At 49.9% G+C, this 14,505-nt stretch overlaps 2 protein-coding genes across 6 annotated transcripts in view; one reads left to right on the forward strand and one right to left on the reverse strand.

Moving 5' to 3' along the window:
* ARHGAP1 (Rho GTPase activating protein 1) overlaps positions 1–213 on the reverse strand; it is a 38,242-nt gene extending 38,029 nt beyond the window's left edge. The window contains exon 1 of one of the 3 annotated variants that reach the window (XM_075927612.2): positions 57–213. The gene's annotated coding sequence lies outside the window, so the exon portion shown is untranslated. Of the gene's footprint in view, positions 1–20 lie in introns of all 3 variants that reach the window. The other 2 variants (XM_075927609.2, XM_075927610.2) reach the window with 2 other exon arrangements.
* On the forward strand, positions 207–5,645 carry ZNF408 (zinc finger protein 408). 3 transcript variants are annotated; one of them, XM_075927603.2, is made up of 5 exons: positions 207–368; positions 468–670; positions 1,326–1,387; positions 2,302–2,624; positions 3,595–5,645. In XM_075927603.2, the coding sequence occupies exons 1-5, from the start codon at positions 350–352 to the stop codon at positions 5,565–5,567; spliced, it is 2,580 nt and encodes an 859-aa protein (XP_075783718.2). In that variant the 5' UTR covers positions 207–349; the 3' UTR covers positions 5,568–5,645. The 3 variants fall into 3 exon arrangements, with proteins under 3 accessions (XP_075783718.2, XP_075783717.2, XP_075783719.2); XM_075927602.2 differs by having other exon boundaries at positions 207–670; XM_075927604.2 differs by lacking the exon at positions 468–670 and having other exon boundaries at positions 232–368.
* Positions 5,646–14,505: the final 8,860 nt, after the last annotated feature.

A 14,505-nucleotide genomic window follows, 5' to 3' on the forward strand; every position in this document is an offset into this window, starting at 1 on the left:
CGCCGCCCCCGCCCCCTCACCAGCCAGCCGCTCCCGGAGGCTCCCGCCTGTCAAACCTGCTCACAAACATCCGCCTCCGAACCGGAAAAGGATGCCCCTCTCCATGGAAACGCAGGCCCGCCCCCATTCTCCACTTCCGGTCTCCAACCGCTTCTGGGTCCCTCGCGAAAGGCGTCCGGGCGCGGTCGCCGGCTCCGTGGCTGGTTCCGTCCCCGACGGGGCAGCCGGGAGCGGGGAACGGTGCGGGCGGGGCTCGGCCCAGGACCCCTGTTCTCGGTGCCTCCCGCTCGTGAGCAGAACGGGGCCGGCGCGCGCCTCTCCGGTGAGGCGGCGGGAGCCGGAGCCCGGCATGGAGCGGGGCCGCCTGGGTGAGTGGCCGGGGCGGCGGGGCCCGAGTGCGAGCTCCCGGCGGGACCCGCCCCGCCTGCCGGCCCGTGTGACGCCGCCGCCCCCTTGTCTCCTCGCAGGCCGCGAGCAGCGCCCGCCCGTGCAGCCTGGCGCGCCCTGCGCAGCCCTGCGGAGCCTCCCTCCGGGGCTGGCCCTGGGGCCCTCCCGCGCTCAGGAACCGGGCACGGGCGTCTGGTGCGTGGGGAGAGCCCTGTCCCCGGGAGCGCTCCTCGGGCCCCGGGCGGAGCAGCTGGACTGTGCGGCCGAGACGGCGCCCTCGGAGGTACGGTACGGCCGGGCTGACAGGCAAACCCCGCAGCAGCTCCAGCTGGCTGACAAGCCAGTGGTGGGGGTGGGCAGGGCTTCCGTCCACCCCCCCATAGGGGTGTATACCCCCGAATTTCCACAACACCCCCCAGTTTTGTGAACTATGGTTCCATACAGACCCCCTGCACCCTCACGGTGTTGCCCCTCATCGGCCCTGACACCCCCCTTGTAAATTCGAACACCCTCCCCCCCCATTTCAATTCCTGGAGAGGCTACTGTGTCCCCCACAGAAGCTCGTCATGAAAGAAGTGGGGCAGGGGGAGAGATGAAGATCCCAGCCCAGGCATTCAGTCTGGCACTGCCATGCTAAGGGAGCCAGGTGTCCAGCTATGATCCCCATCTGCTAGAGCCCTTTGTTCTTTACTGGCTGGTGCCTGGCTCCCATGTGCAGCCTTTGCCTCAGTATTTCCAACGTAGAAGGGAAAGTATGCAAGCACCCATCACTAGGTGTCAGGCCTCGTCCTTATTGTCTGCCAGTCACTATTATTTCTGAGTGCCTGAGTTGCTGTGTAGAGAATGGGCGCAGGAAGTGCGAGGAACATCAGCCAGCTTCCAGTTAATGGGCAGCCACTGGGTTTGTAAGACTATTCTGAATTCATTTTGCATTTCAGGAAATTCAGTCTGGTTGCTGCAGTGATGAATCCATTTGTGAGATGAGCTCTAGTTGGAGGAGGTTAGTAACTGTATATGAAAGAGCATAAGATTTCACCTTTGGGACTTCCTGATAAGAGTAAAGAGAGGATCTATAGCCATTATAACATTTTTGCGGGATGGGCAATCAGGCTTGATCAATACATGAATGGCAGACTACCAAGAAATAGCCCAGGTGCTTCAGAATATGGTGTTGGTAACTCATCCTGGGGCATTTTTCAGTTGTTTTTGTGCTCTACTTGAATCTTGTGTGGCTGGAAGGTGCTATCTTCTGTGTTCCATCCCACAGCTGGCAGCATTTCAGGGGTGGGAAATGCTCCTGGCTGTACAATTAGTATTCAAGCTTCTTCAGGATGAAAGACACCATGTAAATGTGAATAGGGATGTAAGTGGCTAATGCTTATTGGATAGTCAACACACTAGTTCACTGGGCATCCCTGCCCCCTTGTTGTCTCTATCAGAAAGAGGCAGCAAGTGGGGGAGGGAGGAGGGAATGCTTCAAAGCAGCAGCGCCATGTGGAGCCCAGGACCAGACCCCAGGCTCCACATGGTGCTGCCACTTTGAAACAATGTGTGCAGTCCAGGGCCAGCTGGGGTGTCCCCAGACTGCATGCAGCATTTCAAAGCAGCAGGTCCACATGGGCCCAGGATCAGCAGGGGACTCCCCCACTGACCCTGGGCTCCATGCAACACTGCTGCTTTGAAACTCCATGTGGAGCCTGATGCTGGGCTCCCCACAGCATTTCAAAGTGACAGCACTACATGGAGCCCAGGATCAGTTGGAGAGTCCCCAGCTGATCCTGGGCTCCATGGAGCGCTGCTGCTTTGAAATGCCGTGAGGAGCCTGACGCCTTCAGAGCCTAGCACTCCTATTGAAGGTAGTAGGATCTCCTCATGCCCCAAGTGGGTGCTGACCTTGTGCTTGGTGTCTTACAGCTTGGTGAAGCAAGGCCAGAGGGAGGAGGAGACAAATGTGGCTTTGGTATGGATCAGTGGAAGACTCCAAGTCCAAGTGCGGCGTCATATTGCAGCAGGCACTGAGTTGCTGTACTGGCCTACCGAGGCTCAAGCTGATCTTGTCCAGGTGGAGGGAAAAATGCTGCTGAGCACATTGGAGGGTATAGCTGTTCCTGTTGAGAAGAAGTCAAAGGGACAACTGGCAGTTGCAGTTGTGACGGAGATAGCAACGGCAGGAGCAGAGACTGTGGTGCAAAGGGAAGGAGCCTCCCCATGTGGAAATGCATCAGAACCCTTTGCAGGTACATTCCTTTCACAGGACATGCAGACCTCGTTCTCTTATGAAAAAGCCGTGACTACAGTGCTGTTAAGCAAAGATCACTACATGATTCTGGAGCCCCATAACTGGAGTGTTCTCTGAGGTTGGAGCACTGGTGCAGTTCCAGAATAAGGCAGGCTCCAGGGATTGCTAACCCTTGGGATAGTGAATTTGGAGTGCCCTATAAATTCAGTAAGAGATTCCCCCCTCTCCATTGTTGTAGGGACTTGGGCCCCTCCCCTTGGGAATGGGGAAGTAATACTGTCCTGCTTTCCCCACTCTCTCAGAAGAGGAGGGTGTAGTATGGTGAGGAGGACACCATCTAGCTGCTTTGTGTGCCAGGAAAGAGGAAGAATCTACTTGGGGTGTGGGATATTTATTGTGAGCATTCTGGAAGTGTAATAGGGAATTGCCTGTTTTGCTGCTGGTAAAATACCCAGGTGGGGGGTGGGCTGCTGTCTCCAAAGTAGCTATAACTACATACCATTCAGAAGTGATTCCTCATGGCTCTAATCACACCTGTGTGGAAGCATTCTCCTGCTCTGAATAACCCCCTGGCATTGATGTTGATCTAGAACTATCCATGTTTGAGGAGTCCGGAAGGCACACTAGTAGCTGGGGCTCAATGGCCAATACTCTGGCCCTGCAGGCTCCCTGGGCCCTGTGACTAACACCCTGACCCAACATCCCTTCAGGAAGTAGCAATGCAGAATGGAGAACGTTGCAGTGTCCTAGCCTTACCACCCATGACCTAGCTCACCAAAGTCCTGCCTGAATGTTGGGGTTGAAATTCCTCCCTTGTTTGGAGAGAGATATCTAGGCCAGATGCTTGATGTTCCTGGGTGAGGTGAAACTTCTGTCTAACTTCCCCCATTTTCTCTGTTCCAGACAACACAAGCCTGCTGTCTTCCAATAGCCAGTGTTGATTTTTCCCCTGTTGTGTGTCTGTGCAGGGGATCCGGATTACTCCAAGGTGATGGAGAATGAAACCAGAGCTGAAGCCAGGAAGCAGCCAGCCAAATGTTCCCATGGGCTGCAGGATAACAGCAGGAAGGAGGAGGAGGAAAGCATGACTCCTAGACATGAGTCTGGGGAAGCCAAGGTTCAGAGGAAAGAGAAACAGCATTGTGAGAGTACCTCAGCAGCTAAGGCTAACAGCAGATGCAAAGAGGAGTCCATCAAAGGGATGGACCCCCAACCCAAGGCTGAGAGAGCAGATGAGAAACCAAAAGAGGCAGGTCATGGGAAGCTCCATCTGCCATTGTCTGCCTCAAATGGGGTTCGACTCAGCGCTCGCTTGGCTGGGAAGCCACGCAAAGTGCATGCAATGGCAAGCCAGTTCCAGAAGTGTCTGCAGGAGCACAATGCCAGGGTGTCTGGGCAGGAGGCCAAGAGGCCAAGCACTTTTGAGGGAGGTGGTGCAGAGACACACAAGAAAGTAGGGCATGTTTCTAAAGGCCATTCCAAATTGGAGCCCCTGGAGTACAAGAAGAATGTCCTGGTTGATGGTTCTGATGAACAGGACGATTACCCAGAGGTGGAAGTCAGTATTGAACTGGAGGAGGGACCCTCTGGGAGCCCGGGTGCATCTCAGCAAAAGTCCCTGCCATGCAGGGATGAGGCTGGTGAGCGAAGATATCGCTGTGGAGAATGCGGCAAGGCCTTCCTTCAGCTCTGCCATCTCAAAAAACACCGGTTCACCCACACTGGCTACAAGCCTTTCCTGTGCACTGAATGTGGCAAGAGCTACAGCTCTGAGGAGAGTTTCAAGGCCCATGTGCTCTTCCATCGGGGTGTGCGCCCCTTCCAGTGCAAGCAGTGCGACAAGGCCTATGGCACCAAGCGGGACCTGAGGGAGCACGAGGTGCTGCACACAGGCGAGCGGCCTTTTGCTTGTGAGGAATGCGGCAAGACATTCGCCCGCCGGCCTTCCCTCCGCATCCACAGGAAGATCCACCTCGTGAAGGAACTTAACCTAGCCAACCCTAAGGTATGCAAGTGTGCCATCTGTGAGCGCTACCTGGCAAATCCTGGATCCCTGCGTAACCACATGCGCCTCCACACGGGGGAGAAGCCCTACATTTGCCCCTACTGCGGCAAGGACTTCCGGCAGCAGGGCAACCTGCGGGGCCATCTGCGGCTCCATACTGGTGAGAAGCCCTACAAGTGTCGCTTCTGTGGGGACGCCTTCCCCCAGCTGCCAGAGCTGCGGCGGCATCTCATCTCTCACACTGGGGAGGCCCACCTGTGTACGGTATGTGGTAAGGCCCTAAAGGACCCGCACACGCTGCGGGCCCATGAGCGCCTCCATACCGGCGAGCGCCCTTTCAAGTGTGAGCAGTGCGGCAAGGCCTACACGCTGGCCACGAAGCTGCGCCGGCACCAGAAATCCCATTTGGAGGACATGCCCTACAAGTGTGATGTCTGTGGCATGGGCTACACCCTCCTGCAGAGCCTCAAGCGTCACAAAATCACACATAAGGGGGAGAGAGACTCCATTACGTTTGTGGAGGCTGCGGTCTTGCTAGGCATGGACACTCCAAAGGCTGCAAGAAAGAGGCTCAAGAGGAAGATCCCCCAGGAAGGGGGTACTGAGGAGCCTACAGTGCTTATGGTGCAGTCAGTAGCGATGCAGGCACCAATAAATGAGGCAGAACTTCTGATGACTACTAATGGGCATTACATTGCCACTTATCAGCCTTCAGGCAGCCCCCCTGAGCCAGGGGTGAGCAGGGTACTAGGCAGTGCGGCCCCTGCTGGGCACCTGGAAGTGAACAATGACATCATTGAGATCACTGTCTCTGAGCACGAACACAAATGCATCATCATGCAGGATGAGGGCTCCTCCAGTGACGTGGTCATCATACAGGAGGGTGTGGGATTTGGTGCTGTAGCGGAGGTGGTGGAGGTGGAGACAGGGACCTGACACTCAGCATCTTCCCAACCCCTGCCTGACCTGTTTGACTTCTCTATATGTACACAGGATATAAAATCTATTTTTTAACTTTTGTGTGTTTGTGTCTTTCTGTTCCTTTGGAGACCAGGGCCCCATGTAGCAGGACGAGGGCCAGCAGTGCTTCTCACCTTTTTCCTAGAGAGGTCAGGAAGGTGTGACATAAGGCCTAGTCTACACTAGGAAATTAGGTTGGTGTAATAGTGTGGCTCAGGAGTGTAGTCAGCCCTAGGCTGATGGGAGAATTTTCCTAATGACCTACTTACTATCTCTCAGGAGGTGGATTATCTTTATCAATAGGAGGACCCCTCCCATCAGCACAGTGGTGACTTCACTGAAGAACTACAGCTGCACCACTGCAGTGTTTTTAAATGTACACGAGCCCTAAATATTGCTCACCAAGTGCACCTCTCTGCTGGAAATGTGTGTGTAATGTGTGCTAGGCCTGCTGAAAGGAAAGCTCTGGCTGATGGTGTGAGACTCTTATTACAAAGAAAATCCCACTTGTAACTATTGCAAAAGATGGTGCTACTGGTGTCCTGTCCCCAGTCTGCTTAAGGATTAGATGAGCTTCATTGCTCCGCAGTGCTATGTGGCAAGAGTGAGGGCAAACAAGCAGCTACTGAATCAGTTTTTAACCTCCCTCCTCTCCTTGGTTTGGCTTTGTTCCACAGTTGCACTACTGTATTTCAGTTATTTCTTCCCCTTCCGTCCACTGAGGGTGATCGTAGAACCAGGCACTACTGAACAGATGCTGAGCCGGGTACTGCAGGGTTTATAGATTTCTCTAGTTTTGAAGATTACAGTTAGAGCAAACAAAGCTCCATTCCATTCCTCGCTACAGGCCACGGCAGGACACTTCTCCATAGGGTCTGTGTGTTGTCTAGTGTTTTTATAGCCTTATCATTCAAGAGCATGCCGATAGCTGCTCCCTGGGCTTTCCTTCTTTACCTCTTGTCAGCTGGCTCTGCTTCAGCACTTCCTTTGCCTCCAGTAGTGAATGGATCAGCTCTGCATTGCAAATGTGACTGAACACTCTTCAGTTTCCATGGGCTGAGTCTATCTGTCTCAGTGAGGGTAATTTGAATGCACTGTGTAGTTCCTCTGTTCATTAAAAGGCTCCTGTCTCTGATGGGCTCCTTTTCTCTCTGCTGTGCAAAGGCTTTGGGTCTCTCTCCCAGTCACTCGTGGGAGAACCAAGCTCTTGGGGGTCTCGTATGGCCTTACTCCAAGATTCCCACCAGTGAGACAGCTACAAATGGGCTTTTCCTTTGGTTGATATGGCTTCATTTCAGCTGAGCCAAAGCCATGCCCATGAATCTAGTTTTGAAACTCCTGGCACCTGTGAACAAGGGGGTTGTACTTGCCTTTTCTAGTTGTCATGTAGCCCCAGCCTCAAATCCAGGGAGATGCTTCACTTGTGCCTCTGCGGAAGACAGAGTTGTGTATTGAACTTGGCTGTTACTGAGTTAAGGCCTGCATTCCTTTGCCCTCGGTACACCTCACAGCAAAGAGCTTCTGGAAGCCAGTAACCATTAGTTGATGTTATTAGATGTGATGGGCAGAGCTTTTTCTGTAAAAGCTTATTGGATGGCACTGGATCTCTGTTTATTCCCCTGGCTGCTGACCTCAGCCATCCATCCCCCCTGCACTAGCTGCTTTGAGCACTAGCGGGTATAGAATCTTAAATATGAAAGAGTTGTACTAGGCTCCATCCAGCCTCATTCCAGAGCCAGAGCAGGGGCAGAATAGTCTTGTCTAAGTGTCCCCAGTGATGGGGCTCTTAGCCATTTCCTGGAGAGAGAATTCTACAGCATTAGACTCTTTACTCTTAGGATCCTTTTTCTTGTATTTGGACAATGTTTCTCTCTTTGAATTCCTCTCTTTCCTTAGTTCTACCCCATTAGGGACATCGTCCTCTTTGACTGGTGCGTGATTCCTTTCATGCCTGTGTGGGAGAAAAATCAAATAACTCCAATTGTGTCTAAAGGGGGGAACTGTGCAGAAATCATAACTTTCTAAAAGAAAACTGCTGTAAGGGTTAAAAGTTTTCCAGACCTCTCTCCCTGTAACAGAGAGAAATCAAATTAGCTCTAATCAAGACCCTTACAATGCCTCCCATCTCAAGTTCATGGAGACTCCTAGTCTGTCACAATTTGTCATGTAAACCCTTATCTTTGTCACAGTTTGCCTTGTAGACTCCTCCACTCAAGTTCTCATGTGGCTTTGTGTACTGTAAAAACTTACTTCTAGCACTCCTGGGGTGAACAGAAGTCTCAGAGTACTTCTGCTGAGACTTTGATATGTTAAAGAAGAACAATCCACAACTGAACTGTCTAAGCATACTGTATAAAGATTCCCTGAATCTGTGTGTCAGGGCTGCTGCTTCACTCTTGGAAGTGACAGCCTGCATGCATGCATCATAAAGTTTTCTCTTCTAAGTTTCTCTCCTGCCTCACTGATTTGACCTCCGGCCTCGGACCCTTCTGGGGTCTCTGTACCCCAGGGGAGCGAGATTTCCCCTTCACCTGTTGTTCAGTGTTACTTGGCCAAAGTTTTGTAATGTAGATGTAGTCTATCTCAAATTCATGGCCACAAAGCCACCATAGTTAGAATATTGCTTACATGCTTGCACCTGTGCTGCATGTACTTGCCAGGAGTAATTGGGTCAGTGTCAGGTGTAATGCACCATGAGTAGGTATCCCAGTGTGCACCCTGCAACCTTAGAGCACAGGATGTTTTGACAAGGCATGATGGAGATCAAGTGAGTTGTGTAAGGTTTAGTTTCCAAGTGTCCACCTGTCTTTATCCCATAATGTCATCTATACCCCATCATTTTCATGCCTTCATTAAAAATCCCACATATCTATGCATTTTCTCAGTCCACTATCTCTGACAGAAGCATGGCACCTGCACAACTCTGCACTACTGTCATAAACATTGCAAGGACAGGACACGCAATCCTCTGGTATATGTAGAGCTGTAAGAAGAACCAATCCATGGGGAATGTGACAGCTTCTCGGAGAACAGATTACAGAGGGGTATAGAACTAACTCAAAATTTCTGGTGATGTTTGCAGAGCAGCTGCTTGTGATGGCGCACTGCTTCTGGTTTTGAGATTGGCTCATAATGCAGGCTTGGGATGATGAGCAGTGGCTGCAGAACTTTTGGATGCTCAAAGCCACATTCCTGGATCTGTGTGCCAAGCTTACATCAGCCCTTCAGCATAGGGACCCCAAAATGAGAACTTTGCTGATAGTGGAAAAGTAAAGCAATTACGTTGTGGAAATTTGCAGTGCCAGTCAGTGTGAAATAATTTTTTAGTTTAAAAATCCAATGCGGGGGCCTTAGTCATCCTCTGTTATCCAAGATTGTGACTCCAGGCAATGTGCAAGACCTAGAGGATGAATTTGCAGCAATGGGGTTCCCAAACAGCAGTGGATGGCATTCATATCCCTATTTTGGCATCTGGCCACTTTGCCACAGAGTAGATCAATAAGAAAGGACTACTTGTACGTGCTTCAGTGGATCACTGACATCGATGTTGGTTGCTCAAGCAAGGTGCATGTTGAAGAATACAGGACTCTTCAGAAAGCTACAATGGGTGAATTACCATTGGCAATGTTGAAATGCTACTATCAGCCTTGCCGGGGACTTCTCTGCTCCATTGCCTCTTAAAGCTATACACCAGCTACCTCAACAGCACCTAGGAACAGCGTGCCCAAGCAGGTGCAGAATGATGGTTGAATGTGCTTTTGGTAGATTGAAGGGGTGCTGGTATTGTTTACTTACAAAATTGTATCTCGGGGGGAGGGGAGGAGGAATCTTAATAGCTATAGTTATCTGCTGTGTCTTACATAAAATCTGTGAAGCAAAGGGAGGATGTTACCAGGAGGCTATGGAGCAGCTGTCAACAGTTTGAACAGCTAGATACTAGGGATGTTAGAAGAGCTTAGCATGGAGCTATATAGCTTAGGGAGGCTTGCAAAGAGCACTTTAAAAGTTAGCCACAGTAATGCGCTGTGGTATATTTTTTCTCTACCTGCCCCTGATATTTTGGGGCCTGTTAGGAATTATCTGGTACTTGGTATACACCAATACTATCTCTGTACCTTTTAAATTTGCAGTTTCTGGTATTTATTAATATTATACTTTGTCACTGATCCAATGAGCTGTCACACTGTAGTACAGTGATGAGTGATATTTTCACAAGTGCTAGGCACTGCAGCAGTGTTGTGAACTAATAGTGATGAATTATTTTCCAAATAATAGAATTTTACTCAAAACCAGTGCACAAACAAATCTCTAACTTAATACAAAGAAAATACATTAAAATTTACTAAATTAATGGAAAGGAACTTACAGAGAAAGAACTTAAGAACTTTCCTATCCATTTTAGTTACATAGGGCTTTCACAGGTTGGTGTATGTGAAACTGCTGTTGTCCTTAATGTCCTTATGTAGGAATGCTGACAGGTTAAACAGCTCTTGCCAGTTAACTCCAGTGGCAGCAGGGCTGATGGGGTGGGTGGTAGGACCTCATGGCTGCAGTGGGACCCTGGTTACAATAGTTAACCAGTCAAGTACTATCATTTAACTGGCTCACCATTTACAAAAATCCTTACCTTGTGGTTGAGTGGCAGGGGTAAATATGTTTCCTCTGCCATTACGTGGAATGTTGGAGTGTGTGTGAAGGGAGGTGCTGTGGTAGAGTTCTCCATGGATGGAAAAAGGAGACAAGCGCATAACAGCTGAACCTGTAGGTCCACAAGGGTCTGCAGCATCTGTATTTGCTGCCATGGAAGTCCTGTTATGTCCTGGTGCATTTCTCTCTCCTTTTCCTGTTCAGACTCCTGAACCTTTCTCCTGTCTGCTCTTTCCTTCTCTAGGCTGCCTATAGTTTTCACCCTCCATGCCCAGATGGTCTGATGCAGCACTGGGTTGCAGAATCTCATTGAACATGTTATACTGACTCTTCTTTCTCATCCTTATCTGGCCCAGGCATCCTGTGTGGAGAAGGACCTCTTCAAGGCAGCAGCTGCAGATAAGCAGCACACAGAGGTACCATTGTCAGTCTAATCATAACAGAAAGCAAAACTTGATTCAGAATGCCCTTCTTTTGCTCCCTGTAACCTTTAACCAAGACGTGCTCATTGACACTTCTGCTTGGGAGAGCTCAGGTGTGGCACCACTCACAGCACCAGCCCTGGAAAGTGTGGGCTGCCAGAGGTGAAGGAAATGGGGAGGGAATTACTCCACTACATGGCACTGGAGTGTAGGGCAATGACCCTAAAAGGTGGCACCATTTTCTGCAGGCAATGGTGCTTTTAGTTGATATCTCACTCCTGAATGTTACAAAGGCACAGTGCACTGCTGCTGGTGTTCCAAAGCTGCCTAGACCCTATGTTGTTAGCCTGTGCACTGCATGGTATCTGCCGAAGTTCTCCGTGAGTAGTGTGGAGAACGTCCTACTGCAGAGGAAGAAGTAAGAAACTCCAGGAGAGCATTGCATGATACCTCCATGAGAGTTTCATCAAGATCTCTCAGGAGGATTCAGGGACCATTACTGTGCACATAAGCAAACTGAGCTGCTGAGAAGGCTCAGGAAGGAAGCTGCTTGGAAGCTCCTGGAGGAGCCACCTGAGAATCCAGTAAATACAGGCCCAAGAAAGGGGCCAGTACCACACCCTGACTTCAAGGGAGAAGACTGAATAGAGCCTGGTAGAGAGCTTGGTGACAGGTGGGCTTGAGAGATGTAGGGCTGTGCCCAGTGGGAGACAAGGATAGGAGAGTCCTTACTGTGAGTAGGTTTTATGTTAAAGCAGACCCTAAGAAGAGGGTTTGTTACTGGACATAAGTGCTGTGGACAGTGAACGGACCCTGAGGCAAGGAGCTGTAGAGCCAAGCTTGGTCTGCAAGTGGCTCTACAGAACAGGCCTGCCCATTTACAGTCCCTTAGGATTATTCTGATAGGTGTCCAGTTTCTTCCTATTTACACTCACCCAAGAATTAGGGATGTAAGAGGTTAACCAGTTAACTGATAAACTGATGCTTATTGGTTCCCATTAACAGTTAAACTCTGCTAGGGAGTGTGGGTGCTGGCAGCCCCATGGGGGTGGAGATCTGGGAGCCCTCTAGCACCCTTCCCTCCCTACTCCTACATCTCCAACTAGCACATTGGACCATGTAACCGATTACTACCAAGAATGTCGTTAGTATTTTTACTTCCCATTTTGGAATGTTACTAAAGCAGTAGGAAGACCAGACTGCTGCTACTGCTTCTTGTGGCTCTCCTCTTTAAATCCTTTCCTGTACTTCATTCCTTTGTCATGTATCATTCCCCTTAATTTAAGAGCTTTTAGCCAGTTTTTAGGCCAGGCAATGATTCCGGATCCAAGCCAGTTTGAATTAATGTTGAATAAGATGACAGGAGAGCCCATCTCAAATGCTTTGCTGGCACCTTATCACGGCTGGATGCACCCTTATTCAATAGTCCTTATGAAAATAGGCTCAGAGGGGTAGCCCTGTTAGTCTGTAACTTTAAAAATGAGTAATCCTGTGGCACCTTGGAGACTAACAAAAATGTATGATGAGCTTTCATGGATAAAAGAAGTGGGTTTTACCCACGAAAGCTCATGCTACTATGTTTTTTTGTTATGAAAATAGGGTGCAGCTAGGCCCAGTGCTGCTGCTAAACTGTGTGAATGGAGGTTGTTTTTGAAACTAGAATGATTGGTTCAGGATGTTCCCACTCCTGACTCTGGGTGACTGGCCCAGCTCTCTGCGTTGGCAAATATTGACACAGTTACAAAGTGACCTTAATGAAACAGAGATCACCCTTTGTGATCCGGGCATTTCTCCCCTGCTATGGTTCCTGGGGACTGAGGTACAGTTGCAGGAGTCCTGCAGTGTCCTTTCCCCTGGTTTTCAGCCTCTTTTATTCCCTGTGTTGACCCCAGTTGCCTGCTTTCTTCTAGTAAGGCAGGAGACCATAAGCAAGACAACTGAGTGGTGTAGCTGAAATATAGAGATACTTTAGCCCTCCTCCAATGCTGTGGTGTGAGCTGATAGCCTGGGGGCTCTGCTTTCCCATCTAGTCAGGCCAGACCACCCTTCCTCAGTGATAGGAGTCCTGAGGCCACTGCAGTCCTGTAGCTCAGGCCTAAAAATCAAACTGGTTTGTCAAGGTAGGGACTGTAGAAGAGCACAAGGGCTAAGCCTAGGTCCTTGCAATATCCTCTGCCTCCCTCTGACCTGCTGTTAATCAGCTGGGCAAGACCCTCCTGCTCCTGGCTGTGACTTGGAAAGTGCTAGTGTCATTAACCCCTCCCTCTGTGCAAGAGACTCTGGCTGTAGTTCATGGCTCTGTTTTCCTAGCTGTCCCAATAGTGTGGATTCTCCTTTCCATACATCCTCCTCCCTTCTCCAGCCCCACTTCATTTCTCTCTCTAATGTTTTGCTGTTCTCTCTCTAATACATCTTGTTTCCAGGCTGATCTCTGACCCATCATACAACATTCCTGACCTAGGGCACCTCAGCTGTTTCCTAAGAGAATCCTAGGGGGTTATCCCAAACACCCCAGGTGTGACTTGCTTCTTCCTGTAACCCCTGTTCTCAGGTGGGGGAGGGAGCCTATGTAAGTGCTCTTTGTACCCCTAGCCAAAGAGCCATTTCTTTGGCTGTCCCAATACTAATATTTGCACTCCCCCATGTAGGTAAACACTAGTTAGAAGATATATTAATGCATGGACCAGAAAAATGCTCCGTGAATGCAGCGGGATATAGCAAAGAATGTCGTATTGAGCCACTGTCCCCTAGGCTCTAGCAACCCTGTTCTCTGTGCTCTGAGCTTGCTCCATGTTGGCCCTGCTCTGAGGAAGCTCACGCTGGTGATGGCCACATTGCTATTCTTTAATGCGCTATATGAAGCACTAGACCTTTATTGGGTTCATTAGTCATTTTGATTTCACAAATCCCAGGTTAATCCTGCCTTCCTGTTCTCAGCAGCCTCCTCCCCCATGTCTCGAGGCCCAGGGCTTATCTGTCCATCTGACTAGTTTCTTGCTCGGCAGATTAGTTTCATCTTTTTTTCTTTTTGGTTTCATCTTTTTTAGTACCATCCTAATTGTGTAGGGTAAAAGGGGCCTCCAGCACTGCCCTCTTTGCCCTTTTGTGGGAGAAGGGATTTGGAATAGCTTTATTAAAGTAATTGGAAAGAATTCCAATGGGCTGTAGTAGCAGCTGCTAACCTCCTTCTCCCTCCCCCTGTTCTCTTTGGTGATTGGGAGGGGGAGGGGAGAGGAGCTGGTTTCTCTGGCAGACCACCAGTTATGGTGCTCAGAGAGGAGGGAAAAAATGGAATCCTGAATGGTAGACTGTAACTAAGGCATGGAGAAGGGCTGGGAGAAAGTTCCCTTCCTTAAAGCACTGTCTTTGTGTTAAATTTCTATAGGGATCAGTCCCTACTCTGAGGACATCATGATGCAATGTCCAGCAAGCTCAGAGGAGAGGACAAGCATAGGGGTAGGTCATCTTCATCCTGATTCCTGATCTCGTACATTATTTTAGTGAGGGGTTTGGAGGAGGAGAGCTGGGGGGCCTACCACTGGGGGATTGTGGGATTGTTTCATGTGCAAGGGGCCACAAGGAGAAGAGTGAGTGAGAAGGGGGCTAAGAGGAAATCCAGCCTGAAAACATGATGGAGTAGTATAGGACATCAGAGGCAAGGATAAAAAGTGTAAACTTGATGTGATGGTAAAAGGGAGTTAGTGGGGGGATTTCAAAAGAGGAGGGATAATTTGGGACTGATGAATAAGGAAGAGAATCTTAGCAGTTGTATTTTGGATGGAGTGGAAGAGTGTGGGGGGGGGGAGGGGTGAGTATTGGGGAGACCAGAGAGGAGGAGGCTTCAA

The sequence above is a fragment of the Pelodiscus sinensis genome, chromosome 5 (genome assembly GCF_052426305.1).
Source record: "Pelodiscus sinensis isolate ZL-2025 chromosome 5, ASM5242630v1, whole genome shotgun sequence".
In the NCBI taxonomy this organism is placed as follows: domain Eukaryota; kingdom Metazoa; phylum Chordata; order Testudines; family Trionychidae; genus Pelodiscus; species Pelodiscus sinensis.

Excerpts from the sequence above, each read along its gene's own strand:
- ZNF408 (XM_075927602.2), top strand. The coding sequence starts at position 350 with ATGGAGCGGGGCCGCCTGGGTGAGTGGCCGGGGCGGCGGGGCCCGAGT. Across the intron at positions 671-1,325 it reads CCGAGACGGCGCCCTCGGAG|GAAATTCAGTCTGGTTGCTG; the intron begins GTACGGTACGGC and ends TTTGCATTTCAG. Across the intron at positions 2,625-3,594 it reads TGCATCAGAACCCTTTGCAG|GGGATCCGGATTACTCCAAG; the intron begins GTACATTCCTTT and ends GTGTCTGTGCAG.